General features: G+C 43.1%; 1 protein-coding gene across 2 annotated transcripts in view; it reads right to left on the reverse strand.

Annotated features, from left to right (window-relative positions):
• Positions 1 to 305: 305 nt before the first annotated feature.
• The window catches only part of NIPAL2 (NIPA like domain containing 2), a 54224-nt gene continuing 29104 nt past the window's right edge, over positions 306 to 25425 (reverse strand). The window contains exons 5-11 of one of the 2 annotated variants that reach the window (XM_040546624.1): positions 23530 to 23651; positions 17855 to 17951; positions 13542 to 13677; positions 11074 to 11162; positions 9283 to 9346; positions 7881 to 7975; positions 306 to 1741 (exon numbers count right to left, since the gene is read on the reverse strand). In XM_040546624.1, the coding sequence (XP_040402558.1) occupies positions 1731 to 1741; positions 7881 to 7975; positions 9283 to 9346; positions 11074 to 11162; positions 13542 to 13677; positions 17855 to 17951; positions 23530 to 23651 (614 nt within the window). In that variant the 3' untranslated portion in view covers positions 306 to 1730. Of the gene's footprint in view, positions 1742 to 7247; positions 7565 to 7880; positions 7976 to 9282; positions 9347 to 11073; positions 11163 to 13541; positions 13678 to 17854; positions 17952 to 23529; positions 23652 to 25425 lie in introns of those variants that run through there. The other variant, XM_040546623.1, reaches the window with a different exon arrangement.

Here is a 25425-nt window from a genome sequence, read left to right on the forward strand (position 1 = left end):
TCCAGCATGGCCTTTTATTTGCAAAGACTTCACTATAAAATCAGCTTTTTTTTTTTCCATTTTTTTTTTTAAATGAAGAATTCCACCACAGATTACGTTGGGTTAATTGAGGTGACTTTGCTGATTTGTTCCTTTAAAATTACTAAAAAACCCAAGCAAACAAACAAATAAACAAAAGACAACCAAAAATCAAATACCTCAAAGCACTGAACTCAAACCATTCACAGTGCAAGGGTATCAGCAAAATAGCTGTGCCTGCTCTGCAGTGTAACACGGGACTAAGGGTGATATATGCATCCCAAAATTCTCTCCAACATGAATGCATTTCTTCTCCATACCAAAACCTGGATCCCCAAAAGGGCTGGAGGGGTTCCCTTCCCTGTGCTGGCATCCAGAAGCAGGAGGCATTCAGAGTGGGGACAACCGCAGCCTGAGTGATTGCTGGTCCCCCAAATCAGCCAAAGAAGCCAGGGCTGGCACCCGCCTGCTGCTGCCCTTTGGGGTTTGGATGCCCCATTTGGGGTTATCAGGTGCTTGCATCCTCTCAGAGAGGAGATGCCTGAGCTGATCCTTTCAAAATGCAACCTTGCTGCAAGGCTGTGAGCAGCAAGGGGCAGAGGGGGCAGCAACCCTTCTGTCATACACCACAAATATAAACACTCTCTCTGGTGAGCTGTCACCATCCTTGAGGCAAGAGCAATTTATCTGGGCAGGGTGTCCCCACATCCAGAGCCTATTTACTTACTGCACCCCAACCCCATGGCAGGGGTTGGATGAGCTGATATTCAAGGGTCCCTTCCAACCCAAACCATTTCATTTTTCTACTTCCCCATGCCACCACAGCTGTGTCCATCATTGGGCCACTTGGTTTCAGGGTTTCCAGCTGTGCTGAGCCTCCCGGGGACCTCTATGGACCATCACTGATCTCAGGAATGAGTCAGAAGTCAAATCGCTGAAAACTATCTAGGCTGCTGTATCTCTGGACATGCAAAACAGCCACCGTTAAATCACAGTGAAAAACTAAAATGTTCAGGCACCTCCCAGGAGAGGTGGCAGCTGGGCTGGGCTCAGCTTTGGGAAGAGGGGAAGCCAGGCACCCTGACCACTGCATTTTGGCTCTGGCCCAGCTCTGTGCTACTTCCTCAGCGGTGTTAAGATCAGATTTTTACTCTGTATTTGGCAGTCATAAAGCCAATTTTAGACACTGGAAAAATGGAGATAGAGCAGAAAACAACCACAGAAAGCAGCTTGAGGGCTGACCAAAATGTCTGATGGTGAGAGACTTAAAAGGTCTGTCTGTTTGGCTCAGCAAAAAGCCCAAGTCATCTTACTGTATTTTACTAGAGGGACTTACCGAGTGCTTTAAATGACTGGTGAAAGACAAATAGCTGGAAGTGAGATCCAGACACTTTAAAATAGACATAAGGCACAGTTCAAAAGCAAACAGTGACTCATTGCTAGTACACATTGCTAATGGCATTGGTGGATCCTCTCCTTTGACTCGCAGGAGAGGTCAGTGTGCCTTCTTCTGTAGGTGGGCCAAGGGGCTTACACAGAAGTGCTTGGAGGAGGCTGCCTGGCCGGAGCTGTGCGGGAGTGCAGGAGAGATGACACCAACCTGCCTTCTTGTATCAGCAGTCTGCCCTTATTCACATGGCATTGAATCCTGCCATACATCCATGCTCCCAGGACCCAGCCAGTGTTTTCAGGACATGGCTGTTAGTTAACTGTTAAATATTGTCTGGAAAAAATAAACACATGGGTAACTGTGATGCTTAGTAATATTAAATCATATTCCTCATCTCCTTTCCCTCGTAAAACACAGAGCAGCTGTTCTTGGAAAACAAAGTAGAAGCTCCAATACTTTGTTGTTGTACTCTATTGCTATATGATGCATTACCAGCAGTAACCTTCAGTGACAGGTAAGAACCGCCTAACGAACAGCCTCTGGGCCATGCAAGCTTTCTCTCTAGTTCTGGACTGAGTGTACCAGAGCATAAAGCATGTGCACCAGAGTGTTCAACAGCATAAAGCTCTGGGCCTGGTGCACATGCTATTGAAGCCCAAGAAAAACATTCCATTTTTTTTTTTTTTTTTTTTTTTTTCAAATGGAGAGAAAAGTCCTGATCTTGTGTTAGTGCTGTTCTGGATATATGCCCACTAGCTATCAAACAGAAGACAAATGACAGTGCTGTTCTTTCAACCCATTTAATTATTCTGGCAAAAGACCTGGCAGCAGACTCCAAAGATTTCATCTAGTCAAGGCAAGGCCTATTCCAAGAGTGGAAATCTCCAACTGGAGATCTGGCAAGTCCATGTTTGTGCTGGAGGCTTAAATCAATCATTTCCATTTTCCCCAATGTGACCTAGCAAAATACAGAAATTGGCTCCTTCATCAATGGCCACAGGCCACTTTTCATGTTTAAGGTATTAGTGCTGTGGGCTGCAGTGATACATTAACTTCACATTAAACAGTCCGTGTTTAAGCCACCTGCCTGGTCATTCTTTTACAGTAGCTCTACTCTGAAAACTGTCAACAATCGCCTTGTTGACACTGTCAACAAGGAGCCCAGGAGGCCACAGTAGCTTGCCAGTCTCCTGATCTCGTTCCTCTGTGTCCATGCAAAACTCTCCTGCCACCACAATACGTTTCCAATTCTGCTGCGGAACACTGTCTCCCCTCATCGTTACCTTGTGAAATGACACAAATTCCCCTGGCACCAACGGCCAAGTCCATCAGCAATCAAAATGCTACTGCAGATCTTTATTATTAAGTGCACTTTCTCCCTCAAAGGCTTGGACTGACTTTAGGGTCCTAACTGCAAAACTAGGATGTAGATCAAAAAAGAAACCTACTGAGCAGCCATGTAAGTCTTTATATAGGGTCTTGTCTGTTGAGCCTGGAAGTTCCTGAGGTGATAATTCTGCTCCTGCAGATACCCAGAACTGACCTTGCTTATTTTGGTGGGAATCATGAAGTAAAGGGAATGTAATCCAAGTCTGTAGGTTTGCACAACATCCTTGTAGGTATAAACACTTCTTACGTCAAGGGAAACGTCCTGTCAAGACTCTATCTTCTTACAGAGTAAGCCTGTGGTATGTGTCCACCACACAGTCTGATTTCCACACAGAGAGGACCTGGCAAGAGCTCTGCATGGGAGACAGGGCCTGCCAAAGAGGCATCAATAGGATGCTCAAAGGGCCCAGACCCTGTAGACTAGCTCAGCATGTTTCAAAAATATGTTTATGTGCAGCCGAAGAAGCCAGATCAGCTACGTGTCCTCTGAACAGGTTTAACACATGACAAAAGGACAAAGATCCTTTCAAAACAGTCATGACTGCTTACTATGTAGTGGTGTTATTTGCCAGCGCTGCCCCTCAGTACGTTACAACTGAATGGTTATTCCAGCCAGGGAGCTTGGAAGGTGCCTCCGTGCTTCTTCCAGCTCCAAAAAGTTGAAACATCTCCCATCTGCCAAGGGAGTGGCTTATTTTCTCTTTGCTTCTCTAGGCAGAGAATGGCCATCCTTCACTTCCAAATTTAAAAAAAAAAAAAAAAAAAAAAAGGTTAAAAAAATTAAAAACACAAAAAATATATGGAATCACTGTTTATTCACTGATGTCCCTAATTCTGCCCCAGAACCCACAAACATTGCAAACACAGGATTTCTCAAGCTCCTGAGAATCCAGAGCTAAGCTTTTCTCTACCTTTTTCTCCTCAAACAACCTCAGGTTGTACAAAGTCCAGCTTGGCCCTCCAATAATAATTATGGTAATTAGCCTCTATCTCCTTTGGGCCAGTTCCTAACACAGACCAGCTGATTTCTCCAAAAGGGATAAACAAACAAAAAATTTAAACAAGAAAAAGGCCAAGCCTCAGAGGACAAGCGCAAAAGGGCAAGCTGAAAGACAGCTCTGTCTAATCATTTGCACCCCAGTGTTATCAGAGGTTTCTCTGCAAGCAACCTTTCAAGAAGTGGATTGGGAGGGAAAAGTGCAAGGGGAGACCATTTTGAGGTCAGAAGTGAGGACATTTGGTCCCAGTCCGTCCTTTCGGCATGGTTTATATGCAAACTGGAGAGAAAAAAATCAGTCCTTATAACAAGTTGTGTAGTGAGATGTGTGTCCGTGCTCCTCATTGTCCTTAGGCCCCTTCTCGCACCACAGGCTGCCCATCTCAGCCCCACGTGGAGCCGCTCAGTGCTCACCACCCACAGCCCTGTGAGTCTGGCCCAGGGCTCTGCATCGTCACCAAATGTCCAAGTCAGCCTCCACTGAGGGCCAGCCCAGTTCATTAACTCTCAGAGAGCCAACACAGCAGGAAAAACAAATGAGATGGTTTCTCTGGGGTGAGTGAGATGAAGTGGTTGGTGCACAGCAAGCCATCGGCTGAGCAGGACCTCACAGCCAGGGGGTGAGGTTTTAGCAACATTGGACCATTCAAGCAGCTCATCAGGTACCTAAAACCACACCTTCAAAGCACAGAAACTCAAGCCTCTAGGAAGGCTGACCTCCCTTCCTTGGTTTTGGGTGACCAGTGCAAAACCTGAGGCCATCAGAAGCTGGGCAGTAGTGAGGAGCAGACCCTAAGCCTGCCAGCTGAATGCCAGACTCCTACCATTGGCAGATGTATGAATCCAGTCCAAGATTAAATTATTTTTTTTGCTAGCTGAAAACACTTGGTAAATGCATCCTGATATTTTATCGCAAAAAATAACTGCCTAGCTGTACTCCAGAGTTCCCATTTCCAGGCCTATGGCCAGCTAATACTTCATCTTTTACGGCAGCCTGACCAACAGTGGAACAAGCACTAAGTGAGTCCTGCTGGTTCTGGTCTGTCAGAAATCCCAGGCTGGAGCCAGCTGGGACCACGTGAGATGCTGACTGTCCTCCATGCCTTCTTCTTTCAGTATTTTTTCCTCAGATCCCATGGAACTCAAGAAAGCTCAGTCTGCAGGTGCAAGTTTCACAGTTTGTATCTGGCCCATGTATATGATGTCAGGAAAAACACTGCAAGAAAATAGCTCACTGGTAAAGAGAAGGCTTCCAAGGACTTTTCTCTGTTCCAGGGAAACATTTTTTTTTTTTTAGTAAGCATTTGTCTGTGCTGCTTGTCACCTAAGTGTCACAAGTAAAATCTGAAAATGGCGTTGATTAGAAACTGATTCTTGAAACAAATCATGTCCCTTTCTTTGGAGAGCAGTAATAAATTCTCATCACTGGGTTTCTCTGACCCTGTGATATGTTAATTTGTTGGAACATGCTCACATCTCAAAAATTCTGTCAAATCACAAGTTTTAATTGCACATATTTCCTGTCAGTGTTTTGCTCTATAATTATTTTTAATTACATTCAAGTTTACAGAAAACATTTTAACCCTTTAATTTTTGTATAAACCTATAGGAAGAAAGGAAGTGTTGTTTGAGAAGAAATAGGGTAGCTCGAAATAAATAATAACTTTTGTCAGAGATTTTTACATTATTTCCTGCTTTGAAGAGAAATTCCTATGCCTGATAGACCTTATAATTTCCTTCAGCCCTCCTAAATCATGGAGACAGATTTCAGAAAGAAGCCCAAGGCCAGCAATTTAAAAAAGAATCAAAACCAAATCCTTTCTCCCACCACCCCACTTTTATTTCCCAGGTCATCAAATGAAAAACTACAGGCATCCTATTTCCATCTTTAGCACATGGTCTAACTTGAGAATTAGAAAGTGGCTTAAATTTGACTTGCAAGAGGCAAGTGGCATAGAGGGCATATAGGCATGCCCTTATTCCCCAGAGAAAGCATACATAATCAGGTGTGTTTTGCATTTTAAGCTTTAGAAACTTGAACTCAAACTGTAAGAGGGTAAAGGAAGGCCACGGGCAGGCAGCTGGTACAAGCAAGGTGCAGACCCTGAGTCTTGTCCTGTGCCAGCTGGAAAAGATCCATGCTGAAAAACCACTTCACAAATCCCCCAACCCCTGGCTGCCAGGACATTGCTGCGTAGGAAAAACTACAGATCCGTGTGCACTTTGTTTGAAGTTGAACTGTCCTATTGTTCCTAGACTGTACCTGTTTTAAAATGAAATACATTAAAAAATAAAACAAAACAAAACAAAAGAAAAAAAAGAGAGATTGAGAGAGAGCTCGTTTCATCATATCCCACCGAAACAAAATACACACAGCCTATGGCCCATATCCATTATGGCAGATTAATCCAGACCCAAAAAAATTATCTTGTCCAAGACTTGAAGGTTAGTACCGAACGCTTATCAAGAGCACTCTGTTTCTGCAGAGGAGGTGTCTGAGTGTTGCCATGCCGGTTGAGGTACATCAGTGTTACCAGGCAGGGGTGAATGGACCCACAACTAATGCCCAGAAGCAGCTTTCTTTCCAGAAGGCTGGGACTGAGGGATGCTGTGACCTCCCAGACTCAAACACTTCTGCTATGGTCCCCATCTCTGCCAGCTCTTCAAATGAGTGTAGAGAGAAATTACCATTTAATGAAGGAAAAAATGTGCAGTGACTCTTGTGACCCTGTTTTTTACAGCCTTTCCTCATGCAGGATAACCATTGATTTAGCAAGGAGGTGGGATTTGCCCTACTTTGCTATTTTAAGAATATTTTTCAAGATGCATCAAGAGAGGGAGCCTGGGTCCCCCATTTCCTCTACAGAAATTTGCACTTCCATCATTAAAATCCCATTTGCCTGAAAACAGTGGCTAAACCTCGGACTAGGCTATACTAACAGCCCAGAGCACAAAACATGGGGGGGATGTAAAATGTCACACGAGGTTCCCCAGCTCTGCCTTGGCTGGGCGCCTCACAAATACGTGCATGTGTGCCTGTGCCCATGTTTGTGACAAATGTTCTTGTCCTTCCCTCTTCTCACACAAGTGTTTATTGCCTTTGAAGGTAAGAGAATGTCTGATGGCAGAAGATAATCATGATTTTCCCTCTGCACATAATAAAAATGTATATACGTGTTTATGCATACTGCATATATGCCTACATTTTTGACTCATGGACAGGAAGGATCAGATTTTTAAAGGTAGTAGACATACAGCCGAATACTTTGAAGTCTCTTATGAAAATCCTCCTCATTTCCCATCTTTGTCTTTAAGCATCTGTGCACATCTGGGGGTTTTCAAAAGCAAATTTTAAAATCCTTTTATGCACCTGTTTGCATTTCTAGGCAATTAAAACTCTAAAAATATCCCCAGTCATCACTAAGAGGCATTTATACTATGAGAATGTTCAGATTCATTAATGGATATTTAGTTTTTCTTAAGGCTTGCTTTATCTTCAAAACACATTTGGGACAGCCAGAGGATAGATTAAGTAGGATTAAATAATGCTATGACTCATCAACATGCAGGAATTGAATTCAACGTCGACTCAAATATGTCCAATGAAAAGGTGTTGCTAATTCTTGTTCCAGTGCTGTTCCTCTCATTAAATGGAAGGTAAGGTGCTTTCTTCTTTCAGCTCTGAGTTTTCACCGAGTCATCTTCATTATTCAAAGTGCCATAGCATGAACTATAAGAATCTGGTTGTATTTTGCCTGTCAATTTTTGTCCTAAGGAAATGGGGTGAGAGAAGGGAAAAACAACAACTCTGTGAAGAATTTTAATAAAACAAATCCCCCACCAATCCATCATTTAAACATTCCTTGCTCCAGTAATCATTGTTTTCATTTGACTGGTTGTAACAATAGCTTGGAAAAACTCTGAAAAATTCTTTGAAAAATCTGTTGGGAACAGGAATAGAAATTAAGGGAACAGTATATTTTTTAAATGCAACTAGAGCACATTTCTGACTCAACTCTCCCAGGTCATTCCATTATCTGATATCTCATTTTTAAACAGAGAGACAGAAAAAAAAGCCCTACTTACCAGGAATATGTCCACAGTCAATATAAGGAACTTGTAAATGCTCCTCTTTTTTATTTCTTGCAATTACAAATACACCAAGGAAAGATAGGAGACAACTGCAAAATAACAGTGGCATTGTATTATTAGAAACAGCTCACTGCATCTAAGATGAGAATCTTTCCCCATGTTTCTTTTTCAAGGACTTCCAAACCCGAGCTGCTCAGTTTTTAAAGAAACTTTCCTTCCTGGCAGCTGTATAAATTCATCTTGGGCTCCCTGTCAGACTAGTTTTTGCCTCCTGAAGCTTTACAATCGGTTCCAAAGGCTCCGCAGACAAAATTACACTTTCAGTAACGTATACCTAATCAAATGCCTGCGAGTGTGAGACCGCAGCCTTTGAATCCCTGAGCAAATCTTCTCAGAACATCTAAACTAGCACTAGCATTTGCAATTTCATCAACAACTCAGGCTTGTTGCAGACAATCAACATCTCTGTTGTTTTTCTCGTTCGACTGCATGTCTCAGGGGCAAGCTGTAAGCCAGGAGCAATGAGAAACTGCTACGCTCAGATAAATCTTCTATCCGCTCTGTGCTGGACACACGATCGCTACTTCCTGCCTGCCAAATACCTGGGTTGAATTTGCTCATCTCCATTTTCTGTCGCTTTTCCTGCAGTCAAACAGCATCGCAGGTCTGTGCACCTACCCCAGCCTGACTGCAGAGGATGGAGATGTCTGCAGCTGTCAGCCCGAGCTGTTTGACAGCTTGGTGGCAAGACAGGTCCAGCAGTTCTGGGAGGTGCTTTTAACCGTCTTACACCCACCCTCGAGTAATGTTCACCTGTCCTCTGAGTTGTTACTGTGCTGGTAGCCAGCAGATCTCTGCTCTCACAACACCTGGGGCCTTCTTCAAGCATTGTCAGCAGCTTCTTAGCGTGCTCTGAACCTTTCACCAGACATGCTGTGCCTTCCTTGGCACAGGAAGGCCCTTGTAAGCAAGCAGCTCCTAGAACTGCCCACACCTAATGGCAGCAAAGGGCAGCCGGACACGTACGTGGAAGGTAACAGGGAAGGAAATTCCTTGCAGTTGTATCAGCACCCCCTAAAACATGATCTTTGGTAGAGAGCAGTGATTTCTCCTTCCTGCAGGAGGAACACATGCTGCTGTTTTTTCATTCCATCATGGGATTAGTAGTTCATAAGTGTCTCACATTTTTACATATTTGGATTCAAAACCAGGCCTCCAAACCCCCGAAGCACAGATATTAATCTTTCCTTTAATGTTTTTTTATCCTACTATAATGGCTATTCCATAATATTTTAATAACAAGACAGGTTTCTTCTTACTGAGAAAAGAAGGGGTTCTGCGAGGCAGTGCTGTTGCAGTAGAAGCGTTAGTGCAGATTTTAGGCCGACACACTTACCCGAACAGAAACATGAACACGCTCAGCAAAGCTGCACTTTGGAATTCCTGATAAAATATGACCCCTGGAATGTGACAGAAACAAGAATTGCAGATCTTGACTGGATTCCAAGTGATATGAATTACAGCTGGGAGGGTCACGAGCAGTGTCATGCTCAAGTGGAGAAAAAAAATCCCAAATATGGTATTAATACACGTAGCTGTGGGTTCACATTATGTGCCCATATTCCATTATCTAGGCTTTCTCGAGATACTGAAAGGGACTGGAGAAGATTTAGTCTATCAGGTTGGAGCATGTGCAGTGTTAGTAACTGCACAGATGCAGGTATTTTTTTGCATTGTCAGCAACAGTTTTTATGCAGGTCAAACTCAAGGTCTTATTCGCAAGCAGAGTCGTACCAGTACAGCTAACAGGTTCTTCGTGGATTTAGTTAAGCCACTCCAAGAGACCATGTGGACATCTTAGCTACAATTGGGAACAGGTTTTCGATAACTAGCTGTGTCCCTGATGTTTACACCGAGTTAAAGGCTCCAGCAGCCAAGTTTGCCAAATCTCTCCGGCTGAAGGGATCACTAACTCTTCTGGTCACCCCTCTAACAGGAATTAGCACCTCTGCAGTGGAGGTGACAGAACCAGATGTGTATCTGGATCTCAGCTGCCCCAGTTCACAGCCAAGTATATTAGCTTTAAACCACTGATGAGCATAGTTTTGCTTAGAAACACCAGAGTGTGAACCAGAGCCACTGAAGCATGACTGTATCTTCAAAGGCTGCAGATCGGGATGGGGGAATCACGAGAGGAGGTATCTTCCACAAACACCCCACCAAGATTCAGCAGAGCTTGTTCTTCTAAGCCCCACACTGGTTTAACAAACCTGGTGCAAATGCATATGTATCCAGTCTCAAAGCTATTAAGCCATTCCTGAATAGGTACTTGATCTCTTAAGGAGGCACAAGGCCAAATTCCCCATATGGCTGCAAGAATGCAACCCCCTTTTGGCGAAAGTCTCTTCTCAGTCACAAAGTGTAGGTCTCCTCTAACACAGGTGCCGAGGCAATCTGTGCGCGAAGCTAACTCCCCTTCTCATTAATGGCAGCTCTGCATGAGAAACTCCTGCACAGCAATGACAGGAAAGCCCCCAGTGTGTGTTAAAATGAGTCATAAATGTTATAACAACACGAACATTTTGGCTCATTGCTGATACAGCATCTTAGTCGTCCTCCCTGCTCGTGTTCTTACACTCCGCACCATTTCCAAGATTTGCAGTCCCTCTTTAACAGCACCGAGTTCGGAGTTCTCACCCAGAATAAAATGTTAAATGCTTAAAAGGCCTTTGGAGTCATTTTATTTCCTTCACTTAACCTAGAATTCCACCTTCTGAAACTGAATATACACTAACTACTATGAAACACAGCTGGTTGTCATTTGAGTAGTTTGCCAGGCTGTTAAAATTACTCTACCAGTTTGGATACAGGGAGGCTGGCGTGCACATGGTAAATGCATTTGCTGGATGTCAAGACAAGGCTAAGATAAATGCAGGTAATTCTAGTAAGCCAGCAAGGCACAACAAGCTGTACATATCAATTCTGGAAATGCTAGAATTCGATGATTTTTATTTTGCTTTGAAAGTTGTGAACTCACTCATTTTTCAGGACATAAACACCTGTCATTTAGGAAAAACTTTTGGTGAAGACAAACATAAGTGGTTTGTGGTCCTGTTCAGAGACAGTGATTCTTGAAAACTTGGTGTGTAGAAAATCATTTTGTAGAGACAGAAGGCCGTGAACCAACCTGAAACGATGGCGCTCGTGGTGAAGAACACGAAATTAATGGGCACAACTGCTGTTGCTTCGTACAGATGCATCGCTTGATTCAAGAACCTGGAAAACAAGCGTTATTGCACATCATGGCTGCAGGATGTTCATTGCACTTTAAGTAAAGTTAGCCAGTTTCTGTCAGTTCAATAAGTGTGACCATTTCTTATCACGACAGCAAATAGCCCTTGACAGATGGGTATGTGTATTGAATTTACTTTCTGGTTTTGACTCTGCTGCAGAGTACAAACAAATAAGGCAAAGCAAGAAGGTTGGAGTGGATTATTCTGGCCATAGACTGCCATTGGAGAGACCTTTGAAGCACTGCTGGAAAAACTGTCCACCACAGATAAGGAAGGAATGCTCGGGTATTGCTGCCGATGGTGTGCCTCAGCTCTTGGAAGCAGTGCTGCCTGCAAGCAGCCAGGGACAAGTCACTCTAAATTAAACAGGTTGTGTAAGGGTATATTTCCAGCATGGACATGTGTACAAGTCCTCATAGGAACTGTTTCACTTAGCTGAAACCCACATTGCTGTTGCTGCTCCATCCAACTTGGCTAAAACACGTATTTGTATGTTTATCCATGCAATCACACCCTAGACACACTCTGTCCTGCCGGGAAAGTCCAGAGAGGTGGCTGCTAGCCTTGGTTGGAAACTCTGCCTTCCTCCTCAGAAAGGTGACACAAACCCTCACCAGAAGGGTGAGGCAAGAGCGTGCAGGACCACATGAACCTAAACTGCAGAGAAACCTGCAGGACCATAACACTGGGCATGGAGCAGCCCACACAGTCTGTGTCAGTGGACCAAAAAGCCAAAGCATTAACCCACTTGTAAGGAGACCAGAGCTATCAACATATACCCACGAGGTGATGAATCATGAGTGCGAACTCTCGGATGCACCAACAGATACTCCGTTATATGAACAGGGAATTTCAAACCGAAAGAGAAAAATCAGGGGACTGCAGAGTGTATTCAAAATCTATAAAAAGAACCACACTTAAATGTTTCACTGGTACAATATATGTGAACAGTAAAAATCCAAGCTTGGATCTGTTTTAGCCATTAAAGTAATTGCACGGTTATTTTAGCAACTGTTGAACAGTCTCCATGGTGCTTTAAAAATAAAGAAATCCTACATATCCACAGGATAGTCAGGATTTTGAAGTCATTGAAAACACCTCATTATTTTCTCCCATTTGCAACAAACTCGGTCACAAGGACTAAAATAGTGATACCAAGGCCCAGCACTGAATCCAGGAGGATGTAGCAGCCTAGGCTGCTGTAAGCTAACCTGACAGTCAAATAAAATAAGAGAGGAAACAAATAAAATGAAAAAATTAGACTGACAGCACTGCCTCCATTAGAAAACGTGTCCAACAGAGGAGAGTGGAAGAGACATTGACTTCAGGGAATGAAATGGGCACATTTTAATTTTGACCCAGCAAAAGAAAGAAAGAATTGGCAAGAAGGAGAGGTTAATTCAGCAGCTTCCTATTTACCAAACTTTCATGTCCTATTTTAAATGCCCTGAGCCATTCTCCCAGCGCAAAGACAAGCTGGATGTAAATCACTCCATTATCTGTTACAGCGGAGTTCCTGACTCAGCCATGGAGAGTCACTGCACAATAACTCACGGGCTTTCTGATTCCACATGGGAATGGTGTGTTCTGCCACGGGAAAGCTGGGTTGGCTCTTCTACTGGAAAATAATCGTGCAAGTAAACACTGGAGCAGTCTAGATGAGATTACTGAATGATGCTATCAGCACCTGAAGCGCAGGGACCAGCATGAAGGGAATGGACCCTCTGTTCAGCTGCAAGTCATATTTTACCAAGCTGCCACCCCCAGCAATCTGCAAAGGCAGCATAAAACAATCACTTAACAGGCCAGAGGCCAGTAGGGAAAACTCTGATGTCCCCCGCTCACCGAAAGCTAACTATTTCCTAAAAAAAACTACAGACATACAGGATAGCAAAGAGCAACATGCAGTTTTAACAGAAGCAAGGAGATAGTGAGGGTAAACTCTCTTCCAGTCCAATCAGTAACATAAGCTAAGGAAAAGAGGTGCATAATGAGGGTAAATGGGGCCATTTGAGTATTCAACAATGAAGATTTCTGAAAGTAACCAAAAAAAAGTATCAGGAACATAAATTTCATTTAACGAGTCCAGTACCTGTGCCAAAACAAGAACTACGCTTGGGAAAACCTCGTATGAGGTGATAATGAGAGGAGGTAGCATCTGTGTAATTAATCAATTATAAACTGAGAAATAAAGCCTAAATAAACACTATAATCAGCTGCAGGCAATTCATGCATCTGTCAAGGCTCTGTCAGGAATTTGTTACCTTTAAGTGCAACTTGTATCTGGAGTCAGTATCAGTACTGAACAGCACTGACATATAAATGGGTACAAAGGTTAGGACATAAGTAGAAACTCACTTACTTGACTTGGAAAACACAAGAAGTTGCCATTAAAATGAGCATGATATAAAAAACGGGATAAGTGAGCTGCATTTTCCCCTTCACAGAGAGTGTTACCATGCTGGCCACAGCCTTTACAGCGATGACTGTCAGCGATGCTGAAAGGGAAAGGGAAAAATTAGCAGGGCAGGATTTGCAGCAGTGACCTCAGAGCATCAGGTGCCACAGGCTTGATAGCTTAAGAGACACTGAGGTAGAGTCTGGGCACCTAAAAACAAGTGTGTGATGTTATCTACACTCGCTAAATTACTGCCTAAACTCCGAGTGATCTTAACTCCACGTGTGTTGTGCTTTGCAGTTCTTTTAGCACTGGAGTCTGCCACCCTGCATCTGTCCCAAGTTTCCCCAGAGTGACTGAGGTTAGAGCCTGATAAAACCTTGCAAGGTGGTACTGTGTATACGTGTGAGAGAGAGAGGCTGAGCTGCGGTCGAGGAAAGAACTGCGTCCATTTCCCACTGCTGGGCACATGCCCTAAATGCTGGGCTACCAGGCAGAGGTTCTACAACAGCCTCCACATCTCCCAGACACACTTTATTTAGCCCCAGCTGCTAATTTGGAGCCCTTATTGCATTATTCAGCAGAGGGGCTGAGAGGTCTCGTTATCCATGCTGAGCAGCTGGGACACCTAATTGCACCCTGCCTGTGACACCAGCAGCCAAAAATAGCTGCTCACGCTCAGGAGTTCTCTGCTGAGACAGGAGATGGTCAAAGCAGGTCAGAGCTGATTTTTGGGATCACGTCACCAAGGACCTAACTCTCCCCACAGGTTACGTGCAGATTCCAGGTAGCAAACACAGGGGTCTGCACTGCATTTCAGGGGCCAGGCTCTTAAGACCTTCTCTGAATCTAGCCCCCAAAATAGTGTGTTTTCAATCTATTTAGTCACTGTCAGTGCATCACCACAAAAAAGTCCCCTGTAAAAGAAAGCAGACAATGCTTTTGATATGTATGTCACCAGGGCAGAGAAGTTTTGCAATGCACATCTTTTGGAAAAGGGGCTGACAGCTGAGCTCAGAGTTACTTTAGATTTCCTTTTGGAGAGCGCTCTTGGTTTGTTGAAGCAAAACCAAGTAGGCTGTGGTTACTGCAAGGAAAACGTAACAAATTCAAAACAAACTAAAAATGGTAAGAAGAGTCAGGGTGCAGAGATGACCTTCGAAGAGAGGTAATTCATAGTCAGGAGCACCGTCCCCCAGCTGGGATCCAGTTCCACCCTCTTCCAGAGCTGGGGGGTGTTGGATTTCGGTGTCTGATTCATCCTCCTTTCGCTGCAGAAATTCAGATTGGCAAGGAGAGCTGCACTGTGCAAAGAGTTCAGGCCAGGGGCTGGGAGAAAAGGTGGGGGAAGAGGAATGGATTCAGGTCTGGGGTTTTGATTTCAAGCCTTTTTCTTACAGCAAGTCCGAAAGTTCAGGAGGAGTTTAAGAGTTGCATATAGCTGGTGATGATCCTGCTCCCCATCATGAAACTCAATGCTTTGATGACAACCTTTGCACCTAGTGCTTCACCTCCTGCGCAGTAATTGAAATAGGTGGTGTGGTTTACCAAACACAGCAGTAAAAGTGAGCAGAGTAGCTCAAATCCTAGCCTGTACTGGGGCTGATGATATGATAAAAAGCCAAAAAATACACCCAAGCCCCACCTCCACAAAAACTGATATTTGCATTGTAACATGGGATAGTTATTTACTGTAAAAGAACACTTAGAGGTAAAAATCAGTGGTTTGAATTGTCCAACTAAGAGTAAAGATTGCTGAAAAATTCTTCCTGATGAAGGGGCAGTTTCTAACCCTTACAGTTAAAAATAAATAAATAAATAAAAATCAGAAAAAAAAAAAGCATAAGGATTTTTTGGTTTATGTTGTTTGTTGTTGTTGTTTTTGTTTTGGTTTGTTTGAAATTTGGGATGCTCTTTTAGTTAATGTTGCACTGGAACAGGTTTCAAAAGCTCGGAAATGGTTTTTCTATCTCTGATAGAACAATCCCCCCAAAGCTAGCATGACAAATGATGTCACTTTCCAGCTGTTACAGCAGGAAACTCAGAAATCCCACTTTAATCTGAAATATTTCTCTCCAAACTTATGATAACTCCCAGTATATACATGAGGTAAGATAATTCTCACCAAATGAACTTGCAGGCTTACAGTAAGCAAAATACTTTCAGGTTTTACAATCACCTCTGTACTTTCTTCAGAATGAAAGCAGCTTTAATATCCAATGAAACACAAAAGCTGCCTTCTCTTTAAAGAAACCTTTCTACATCTTATTTAAATCTGTATGAAGCCTCCACTGGGAACGTATCTATTCAGATATTAAAAAAGGAAGAAATCCCCTTCCAGAAGCTGCCCCTGAGAATATTCTGCATGGAGCCTCCCACCCTTGTCTGCCTCTCCTGCAGCCAGGCGCTCCAAGGGCAGTGAACATGTTGGATGGTTTGGAGCCCCCTATCAGCATCCCATGGCTTTGCCCAGCACAAAGTCAGATACGAAGCAGTGGGGCTTTGCAGGGACTACCAGGCACCAAGACAGCTGCAAGAGCTGGAGCCAGCCACAATTCTGGATTTCCTGCTCAAGGGAATTGTCAGGATTTCAAAAGTTCCCATGAACCCGGATTTGTTTGTTTGTGTCTTTTCTAACAGAGCAGAAATAATGACACATTTTTCCTGAAGCTGCATATGCCCACCAAAACCTCAGCAGCCACCAGCTGAAGTTGTTGTTTTTGCTTGATTTCAGCCTGACCACCAAGCTGCAGTCAGTGCGTGCTGGGGCATGGGTTTGCAGCTCTGCTGCTGTTCATCAGCCCCACGTGTCCCTTTGGCACTGGTGGCATCAGGGCTGGAAGGCTCCACAGCATAATAAGCACACAAGGCTTCACAGCCTGAAGGACCAGGTCTCCCAGACTTAGCCCAGAGCAGCCTTCCTGGTGGGTCTGCCCAAAACTGCATCAGTTGAGTGTGGAAATCCATCCTGAGATCTTCAGGCTCATCGCCCAGCATCACGGCAGGGCTGAAAACACTGCAAGCTCTGCCAGAGCTGCCAGACCCCATGCTAGGAGCTGAGGGTTGGCTGGGCTCACACTCTCTCTTCTAAACCTAGAGCAGTTAAACAGACTGACAACTTTTGGGGGCTCTTCAGTCTCTTCCTCATTCAGGGAGCAAGGAAATCCTTCATGGGTCCTGCAGAGCTACCGACCTTAATGTTCTCAGTGCTGGGAAATTTAATGGGTGGGCTGTCCCAAAAAGGTAGATCTGAAAGAAAGTCTGAGCTTTTCATCTGGGTAAGAAACCAGGCAGGGATCTGGAGGAAGGTGGCTGATAAACCTGCAAGGGTTTTTCAAATTCAGTTACATCTAAATAGTGTAACTGGTAAACTTTACTGAAATTTAGTTTAATCAAAACAATTTGGATGACCTCCACTAGAAACATGCTCTGTAGGTCTTTGCAGGCTCATACATGCCCCACTGATCTCAGTGAAAAGATAACCATTGACTTCATTGGCACAGCTCAAACACCTTTCACTTCAACCAGAAAAATATGGTGTCCCATCAGGGTTTCATAGACAAGTTTACATGACAAAGATGGGAGAAGATATGGGCTCAGCAAATTCTTAATATACACCTGCAAGCAGAACTTCAGAGATAGCCTCCTGACATTTTTCAAAACCGGTTCAAATTTGACTTTATTGAAAACTGTCTGGTAAAATGACCTTCCTTTTTTCTCTGGGTATTGATTGTTTTCTGGTGGCACCATGAATCAGAGGGCAAACTGAATTCTTGTTATTCTTCCAGAAAGGTGGTAAAGTACAAATGTTGCATATGCAAACAGGCATAGATACTTCAAAGAAAAGTTCCCATACAGACATGGGGTATCACTGCATACGCTTACAGTGTGCTTACAAGGTCTTAAACTGCCCTGGTTTACAGAATTGATTTTCACAGCTAGGCCTGTTCTACGAAACAAAGTTTCAAGCAGTCTGCTTCCCTAAGATCCAAAGTCAAATAGTTAGCAAAAAAAGGTTCAGAGCACCCTTGCACACACCATATTCATATAAGGAAATCTGTAAAAAGAAATAGTCCCAGCAATAAGCACAGAAACTATATTCCATAATTGGCTTTTCTCTTCAAAAAGACCACAGCAAAATGATGTGAAATGTTTCAGTGATTCTCCTTCAGCACACTACTTTGAAGTGGCCCTAATTTAAACTAGCTGGGGGGACTGAATGACAAGGAATCATCAAGTAACAGACAAGAACATTAAAGTGAATAATATGCTCTTACCCAGTAGTGCTACCATCATTAACAAAATCATGATGTGCTTCACAGCCTTTCTTTTGTAAAAATAGAGGAGAATGCAGAATGTTATAATTTCTAAAATCTGTAAATAAAAGAGAAGAAAGTTAGAGCTGTAAAGCTGTGTAATAAATGTTTCATTCAAAGTCTTTGAAATGTCTAATTTTTGCAATTCTAGCTGTATTTTCTCACTGGTAGACTTTTTAAGGTGACAGTAAAGATATCCATGTTTAGTGGAAACATTTTTAACAGAACCTCTGTGTTTGTAATTCCTACAGAGTAAGGAATTATAAAGCAAGTTCCTCCTACTTACCTGGAGGAACAGCAGCCTCTCCTCCTAGCTATGGTATTGCTAGCATCACTCCTTGTGACAAGCAAAATTATTTTTGCTACCCTCTTTGCCCTTCTCCCCCATCCTACTCAGGAAAATCCCCCAAAGCACTGTCTTTTTGCTCAGACTTTCTGCCATACATCATAATGGAGAAAGCACTTATTTCCTGTGGTGGTTCTCAAATCGCGGGCTACCTGTCAGGAGCCTACCTGGAAAAGCTCAGTGACACACTAGCAGACCACACTGCAGGACATCTGCAGCTGCCAAAGCAGTTTTCCTTACACTGTGCACGGTCCAGACTTGCTCCCTCAATAACATCTGACAGACGGTTAAATTTACTGACTTGCTGTTAACGTGTCTCATTGCATCATCATCTGGGCAGAAGCTCCCTGTTATTATCAGCTGCCCAAGTCACCACTACGCCCTTCTCTGTGCTGAAAGGCTGGGCAGATGAAATGGCTCCGGGGAGCGACTCAGCTTCCAGCTCTGCACGGCTCAAAAGTGTGGGTATTCCCCCTCCAACCCACGGCATAAGGCAGTTGCCCAAATGCCTCTCTTTGCCTAAAGGAAACAGGGACTGCAAGTCCAGAAAACTCCCGTGAAGCTCAGAAGGCTTTGAAAACAGGAACGCTGGGACCTCTGTGTTGAGGGGTGACTTAGAGACTGCATGGAGAAAGAAAAGTTTGTGCACATCGGGAGTAATCAACTGGGGAAAATTAGACAGAAAACAAGAATGTCATCATTACTGAGTCTGGTTATTTTCATTGTTTTACCAGTGAAACAAGCCATAGAAAATCCTTATATCTCGCCCCTTGGTTCCATCACCAACATGCCATTCTATATTTTATAATGCCACTCCACTCTTCACCCAGCACTAGAATAAAAAAATCTGGGTGTTGTACTGCTGAAATCTCAAAAGAAGCAACTGAGCGGTTCGCAGCAGCAGTTATATAATGCAACATAGCTAATTTCTCATTTTGGAGAATGAGTGCACTAGAAAAGCAGTCATCAGCTACATTTAGCAACTAAAATTCTGTACCACACTCACACCTCCCTCAGTTTAGTAGTGTACAAAAATAAGAACAGAACATAGCTATGCTTTTGATTTGCATGGCTATTCACTTTTGATTTACCTTCACACTGATCCCTGGCTCCCAAAGGCAGCTGACAGACAATTGCATCTCAAAACATGACAAATGCAAATTTGGATTTTATACCGCCTTCCTTAAAAAAAAAAAAAAAAAAAAAAAAAAAAAAAAAAAAAAGCGTTTATCACGAGATAAAAAAAAAATGATTTTGTTTGTTTGTTTGTTTTTGTAAACTGTTTGAATATAAGAAAGCATTTTGCTGCTGGTTAAAAAAATGCATCCTGGGCTAATCCTGGTTCAGTAATATTTGCAATCTCCTGTGGAGTGCTGTTCTCCTCTCCCTCCAGGGCAACTTCCCTTCCCCTCAGGCTCGCACCCAGAGGTGAAAGGCAGGACATCATCTGGTAGAAAAGTGGCCTTTGCCTCGGTCTCACACCAAGGAACTTTGCCAGCCTCTGCATCTTCATTCAACAGCAAAACTCTGGTTATGTCTGAATTGGGAAACAAGGTAGAAGTCATGCTAGGAACTGAAGACTTGTGAGTTCATCTTGGCCTCCCTGTGGAAAACTGCAACAGGGTTTTGAGGGAACTCAAGAGGAGAAGTAAAGGTAGCAGATTTGCTGTTTGTGCCCCTGGCAAACACATCTTAGGACCAGAGGGAATATCATGTTACCCAGCTGCAGCTACAACAGCCTTCAGATTGCTTCAGTTGCTATTTTGACAGTGAACAATTGTTAACAGAATGGAAGAAAGCTGTGCTAAATAAATATCCCCCACATGGAAAGGAACCCATGCTAAGAAAGAAGCTCCAGAGATGTCCCAGGTGTCCTCTTCCATGACAGGCATGCAGGGTGGTGCTCCGGTGACAGGGACCCTGCAGGACCTGCTCCCCTGGTGCTGGTGCAAACCTGGGCACCCACTGCCTCCCCCAACCCCTGGGACTGGTTGTCACAGAGTGTGCTAAACCCATGAGACTGCCCTGCTGTAAGCAGCTAGCTACACCTCAGGTATTGATCCATTTTGTTCCCCCATGACGACCGTGATAGATGCAATCACCACACGAGAAAAAGGAAGCACCATTATCTGCCCTATCACTTAAATTTCAAACAATCTTCCACAGAACAAGCCCAGGGATCATTGCTAGCCCGAACTGCTCTGTAACACCAGCTCCGGCACTCAGCATACCTCTTCCCCAGCCCCCAGAGTGGCAGGTAGTGCTGAGCACCACCAGTCTCAGCTGAAGCATGTTGCCACTGCTAGCTCCATCCATGTTGGTCCTCATCCTGTCGTCAGCTCGTCTCTTGCCAATGCTAACAAACCCACCAAGAAAACTCTTCTCTTGCACTCTGAGCATAAAAATCAAACAATTATTTCTCACCTCACACTGCCTAGAAGCCAAATTCCTCCTCCCACCAACAGGTCACCTTGAATCAGCAGACAAGGGGGAGGACATTGCACTGAAGTGGAGTGTATGGCTCCCAACAGGACCTCCTGTGGTGTACTGGCTGTTACCTGTGATTGTGTCATGGGAATTACCCAAAATGGTGCTCGGTCTCATAGTTGATAGCTGTGGTCGTGGTAAATATAGAGACCAGGAATGGGAAGCATGTAGATTGTATCAGCTTCATATATTCTGCTTAAAGGAACTGAAGGAACTTGACCTGTTTACAATCATTTTTACTATTATAACTAATCTGTACTGAAGTCTCCTCAAGCCCACATCATCAACATTTTTAGAATTGTGATGTTTTCCATGTTTCTAAGCATTACCAGAAGACACCAGAACAAAATACCACATTGTCTGCCTCAACAGTTTTTCTGGGACATATAGCAATACAGGGACCAATGAACCAGGAGGGTCTTCTAGGCACTTTGAAGGAAAAGCAGAAATGCTTTGAACCCGATTTTACAGAGATTAAATATTAACAACCCAGTGTTCACTACACTACTGTTTAGGGAAGCCTAAGAGCTACATCCATAATTGATGTCTTCTGTAGTGACTCAAAGTGCACATAAACAAAAACGAAAAAAAAGCAAGCTAGGACAGTGATTCTTGCTCAGACATGAGTATGCTACTGCAAAGCCTCAGAAGGTGACTCAAGTTGTCTCATGTGGGAACTACAGGCTATTTCTGCAGAACTCCTCTGATGCCAGTGGAGTGCCACATGGGGATGGTTTATCACCCACACAGAACATTTTGTACCACTGGGGCTTTGTATTTCTCAGCAGACCACACTTCAGGGCTACTTTTAGAAAGACTGTTGGACTGCATTATACTGCTGTACTGTCTCTATATATATTTATACTGGAAACTCTGCAACTTCTGCTGTGCTTTTTTATACATCGGCAGTCAACCTGTGCTAGAAATTTTACAAACAAATACGAAGAGCTAGCTCCCTGTCCAAACAGCATGTTTACAGCAGGGTTTGCTTGAACTTCCAGCAGCATATCAGGCTAATCAGGCTGGTATCTTAGGGTCTCTTGTGGAGCCTTTCACTCCTCCCTTTTCTTTTGACACAAGAAGCTCAAACCAGATGAATCCAGGAAGCAGAAGGAATAAATCAAGCTTGATTTGTTGTTGAGACAAGACTTGCTGTATAGTTGCTCCATTTTCCCCTGTAATCCATGATGTAGAATTGCACGTTGGCTAAGGCAGGCAAAAGGGAGAGGAGGAGAAAGAAAGTCCAGGGGTTACCCATCACCTCCTATAATTTCTCCTAAGAAGAATACAGGACAGTCTTCCTAGGCATTCAACTGTGTTCTTCCTGAAACAAAGTCAAAATGTCCTCAGATAGGGAAAAGCTCTTTTTCAGCTACCTGTTAGCTTTAAGAAAATGTGAACACCAGACAGCACAGAAATTTCTGGTGTAATGGGGGTGGATGAAGAGTTGTCTCCCTCCACCATCTCTACACAAAAGAGTAAAGCAGCAGTTCAAAGTCGGTGCCTAAAATGACAGGCTGTTTTGGTACCTACAGGTGGAAATGGATGGTAGAAGGGTATATTCAGTAGGAAAAAGATAGGGTCCTCCAGCAAGCAGCAACTGACCCTCCTGTTCTGAAACACCTCCTAAAAGAGTCCCTCTCCCTCTGCTAATTCCATGGATTTTCTGAAGCTCCTGCTGAGGCTGAAGATAATCTTACTGAGCACCCCAAAACTTCTGGGCATTGCCTGATTGAAAGTGTGTGCCATGATCTGGGGAGCATGATCATTAATTTCTTTCATTGAGCTGGATCGCCAACTTTCAGGAGCTTTGAAAATACACAAAAATAGAGCAAGAGGATCAACTTTTGTTTTGTGTTAGCGTGTACTTTCCACTTAATCAGTAGTCTCATGGATAGTTAAGATGCACTGAAAGCCTGCAGGCTGGCTAAAAGATTAAGATCCTTAGTCTGTCTACTCAGTGGCTTTCTAACTCGGCTTCCTACTGAGAAAAACCTGTGTGCTAATAATCTAACCCACGTGAGGCACTGTATTGGGAAAAAAGTAACCGCTTCTGAAACTCCCATATTACATCTTCCACATTCAGCTGGAGGAACAAATTTTCAGCATTCCAGAGGGGAAGAGAGGGAGAAATTCCTCCTACTCACTCTTGTCTTGTTCCTGATGTTAATTAGATACATCAAAGAAGATTAATGGAATTTGAACTTTGTATACAGATACTTTAATCAAAATGGTATTTTTGTGTTTGAATTCAAACTCAGGTTCAGATTAACCTGAGTGGCAGTGAAGCAGTCCATCTCTCCACATTTCAGCTCCATACAAAACTCCTTTTGGACAGCCTCAGCAACATGGGGATAAAACAAAGTGTTATGATAGAATAAAGCAGGATCAAGAGGATACATAGCCTAATTTTCAAAAACTGAATTTCATCAAATTCCAGGAAAGCACTGTAACTAATATGTATATGCAGACAGTGTGGCATGAACACTTACATAGGAAATATAAGCAGTGCCAATATTTAGGTTTTCCCTCAAGCCCACTAAAAATAAAATCTTTATTTCTCATCAGTCCTGCACAACTGTGACTTTCCCCTGGCTCCAAAGACATCTTTTGGTTTGTCAGATTTTCAGCTTGGGAACTGGGATGATGACTCAAAGACTTTCTCTCTCTCCTATGATAACCACACAGGGAACAACGCATGTATCTTCAGCAGCAGTTTTTCTGGCACTAATTCATAATGCTGCAAAAAGCCCAAGAACCCCAGTTCTTCTTATTTAAGGAGGAGTATGAACCAAATACTCACCACATATACCAAGAAAGGCCAGCTTACTAAATTATTCTGTACTCGTCTTGCTGTGAGCTCTTGGGGTACATTTGGAGCGAATGTCACCAACAGGTATGTCCCTGCTACTGTCAGTGTTCCTCCTTTAAAGAAAAAGGAACATTATTTTGGTACTACACATAATCATGGTTATCGCTCTCCATATCACTTGGAAATAGCTTCCAGAAGAAAACTGAAGTCCATTTAATCAGATCTGGGCTTAGGTATTTGGACTGCCTGGCATTTGTGGTCCTATCTATTATAATTTTTAATAAAGACCCAACCTATCTGGTATAGTTTTTATTAAAGATCCAAAGGATTCTGGAAATATGAAAAAAGCTTTCAGTAAAGCCTCATGGATTAGGGTTCCAATGCAGCAACACATTTTCCAATATGCTCAATTCTAATACCAAGTGCATGACAAAAGAGAATCTATCCTTTGTATTTCTCATGGGCACAAGCTGGTCACATAAACTTCTCTTAAAATGAAAGGACAGGTTGCTTACTGAGGCAGACAGCTAGATCATTAACCAACACAAATATTCACTGCTTTCCTGAAGTCACTGTGGTCACAGAGGTCTGCACCAGCTACAGACCTGCCCTGGAAACATTAAGTGCAACAGATATGTTCCAGTCCAATGCTTATGTGAAGCTGTCACGAAGCCAACATTTTGGCCACTCCCTGATGCATTTGCAGACCTATGAACTGATTTATAAAAAGCTGATTTGCAAAAAAACTGTTCAGCCATTGGGTTGCTGGGGCCCCTTTTCAAGGTCAAACTTACATTATTGTGCTTTTAATAAAAATCTGGAAGTTCTGCTTTGTGGACAGCCAGCTGACAAACACAGATGTTCATTGAGGTATCTAGATAGAAGTGAGCTGATCCTGAGCTCATAAGCTGTAGTGGATTAAGGAAGATATTAGATAATCAATTTTTTTTCAACTAATCTTTAAAATTCTTGGCAAACCTATAAATTGGTATGGAATACAATGCTCAGGCATACAAAACAAAGCACATCCGGAGGACGTTGCTGGCACTGCTATTGCACACAGTTTCTTTGGAAAAGCAGAACTGTTCTATATTTATGTGCTTGCAAAAACATCACCATATTTCCCATCATACAGCTCATTCCTATGGAATGTAGCAACATTGTTAAATCCTTCTTGCAAAGTCTAACTCACAGAAATAAAATAAATCAGTGCTGAACGCTACTTAAAGAAACACACAATGTATAAGGCCATAAGGGAAACATGATCAGGTTGGGGGGGGGAAGTATTTTGAATGTAGCAGCTGAGTTGGCAAACCTGGATCCCAAACCTAAATAAATATTATAGAGTATCCTTGGAACAATACTGAAAAAATCTCTCCAAAACATTCATGAGAACAGCTGGGATGTCCTTGTTATAGTATGGACAAACAAGCCTAGATGCTAGGAACCCCACAGTAACACCAGGTGCCCCATGACCACATCAGGTGCACTGTCCCTGTCGAGACGGCTTGGTGTAAATCCCAGACCCTGAAATCTGCCTGTCTCTCACTATTACAAGCAGGGCAGTTTTGATATGCAAAAAAATCTTGGACATGCACAAAAAGTTGACATGCTTTTGCAGTGAAGACCATGTTTCCCAACAAAACTCTTAACAACATGATTATTGCTCTTTGAAGTGATAAAATTAATACCAAAAGGGAAGTTGTCACTTTTAATTGGGCTTGAATTTTTGTGCAATGTCTATGCAGTAAGAAAAAAATCTTATATTTGAATGAATAACTCAATAGTATCATTTTTTTTATTAGAATTGTGTCGTACTCATAAAGATAATACTAAATACAACCTCAGAGGCAAAAGCAGACAATGAAAATAAATTTGAGCAGAAGG

This window comes from Cygnus olor, chromosome 2 (assembly GCF_009769625.2).
Source record: "Cygnus olor isolate bCygOlo1 chromosome 2, bCygOlo1.pri.v2, whole genome shotgun sequence".
NCBI lineage: Eukaryota > Metazoa > Chordata > Aves > Anseriformes > Anatidae > Cygnus > Cygnus olor.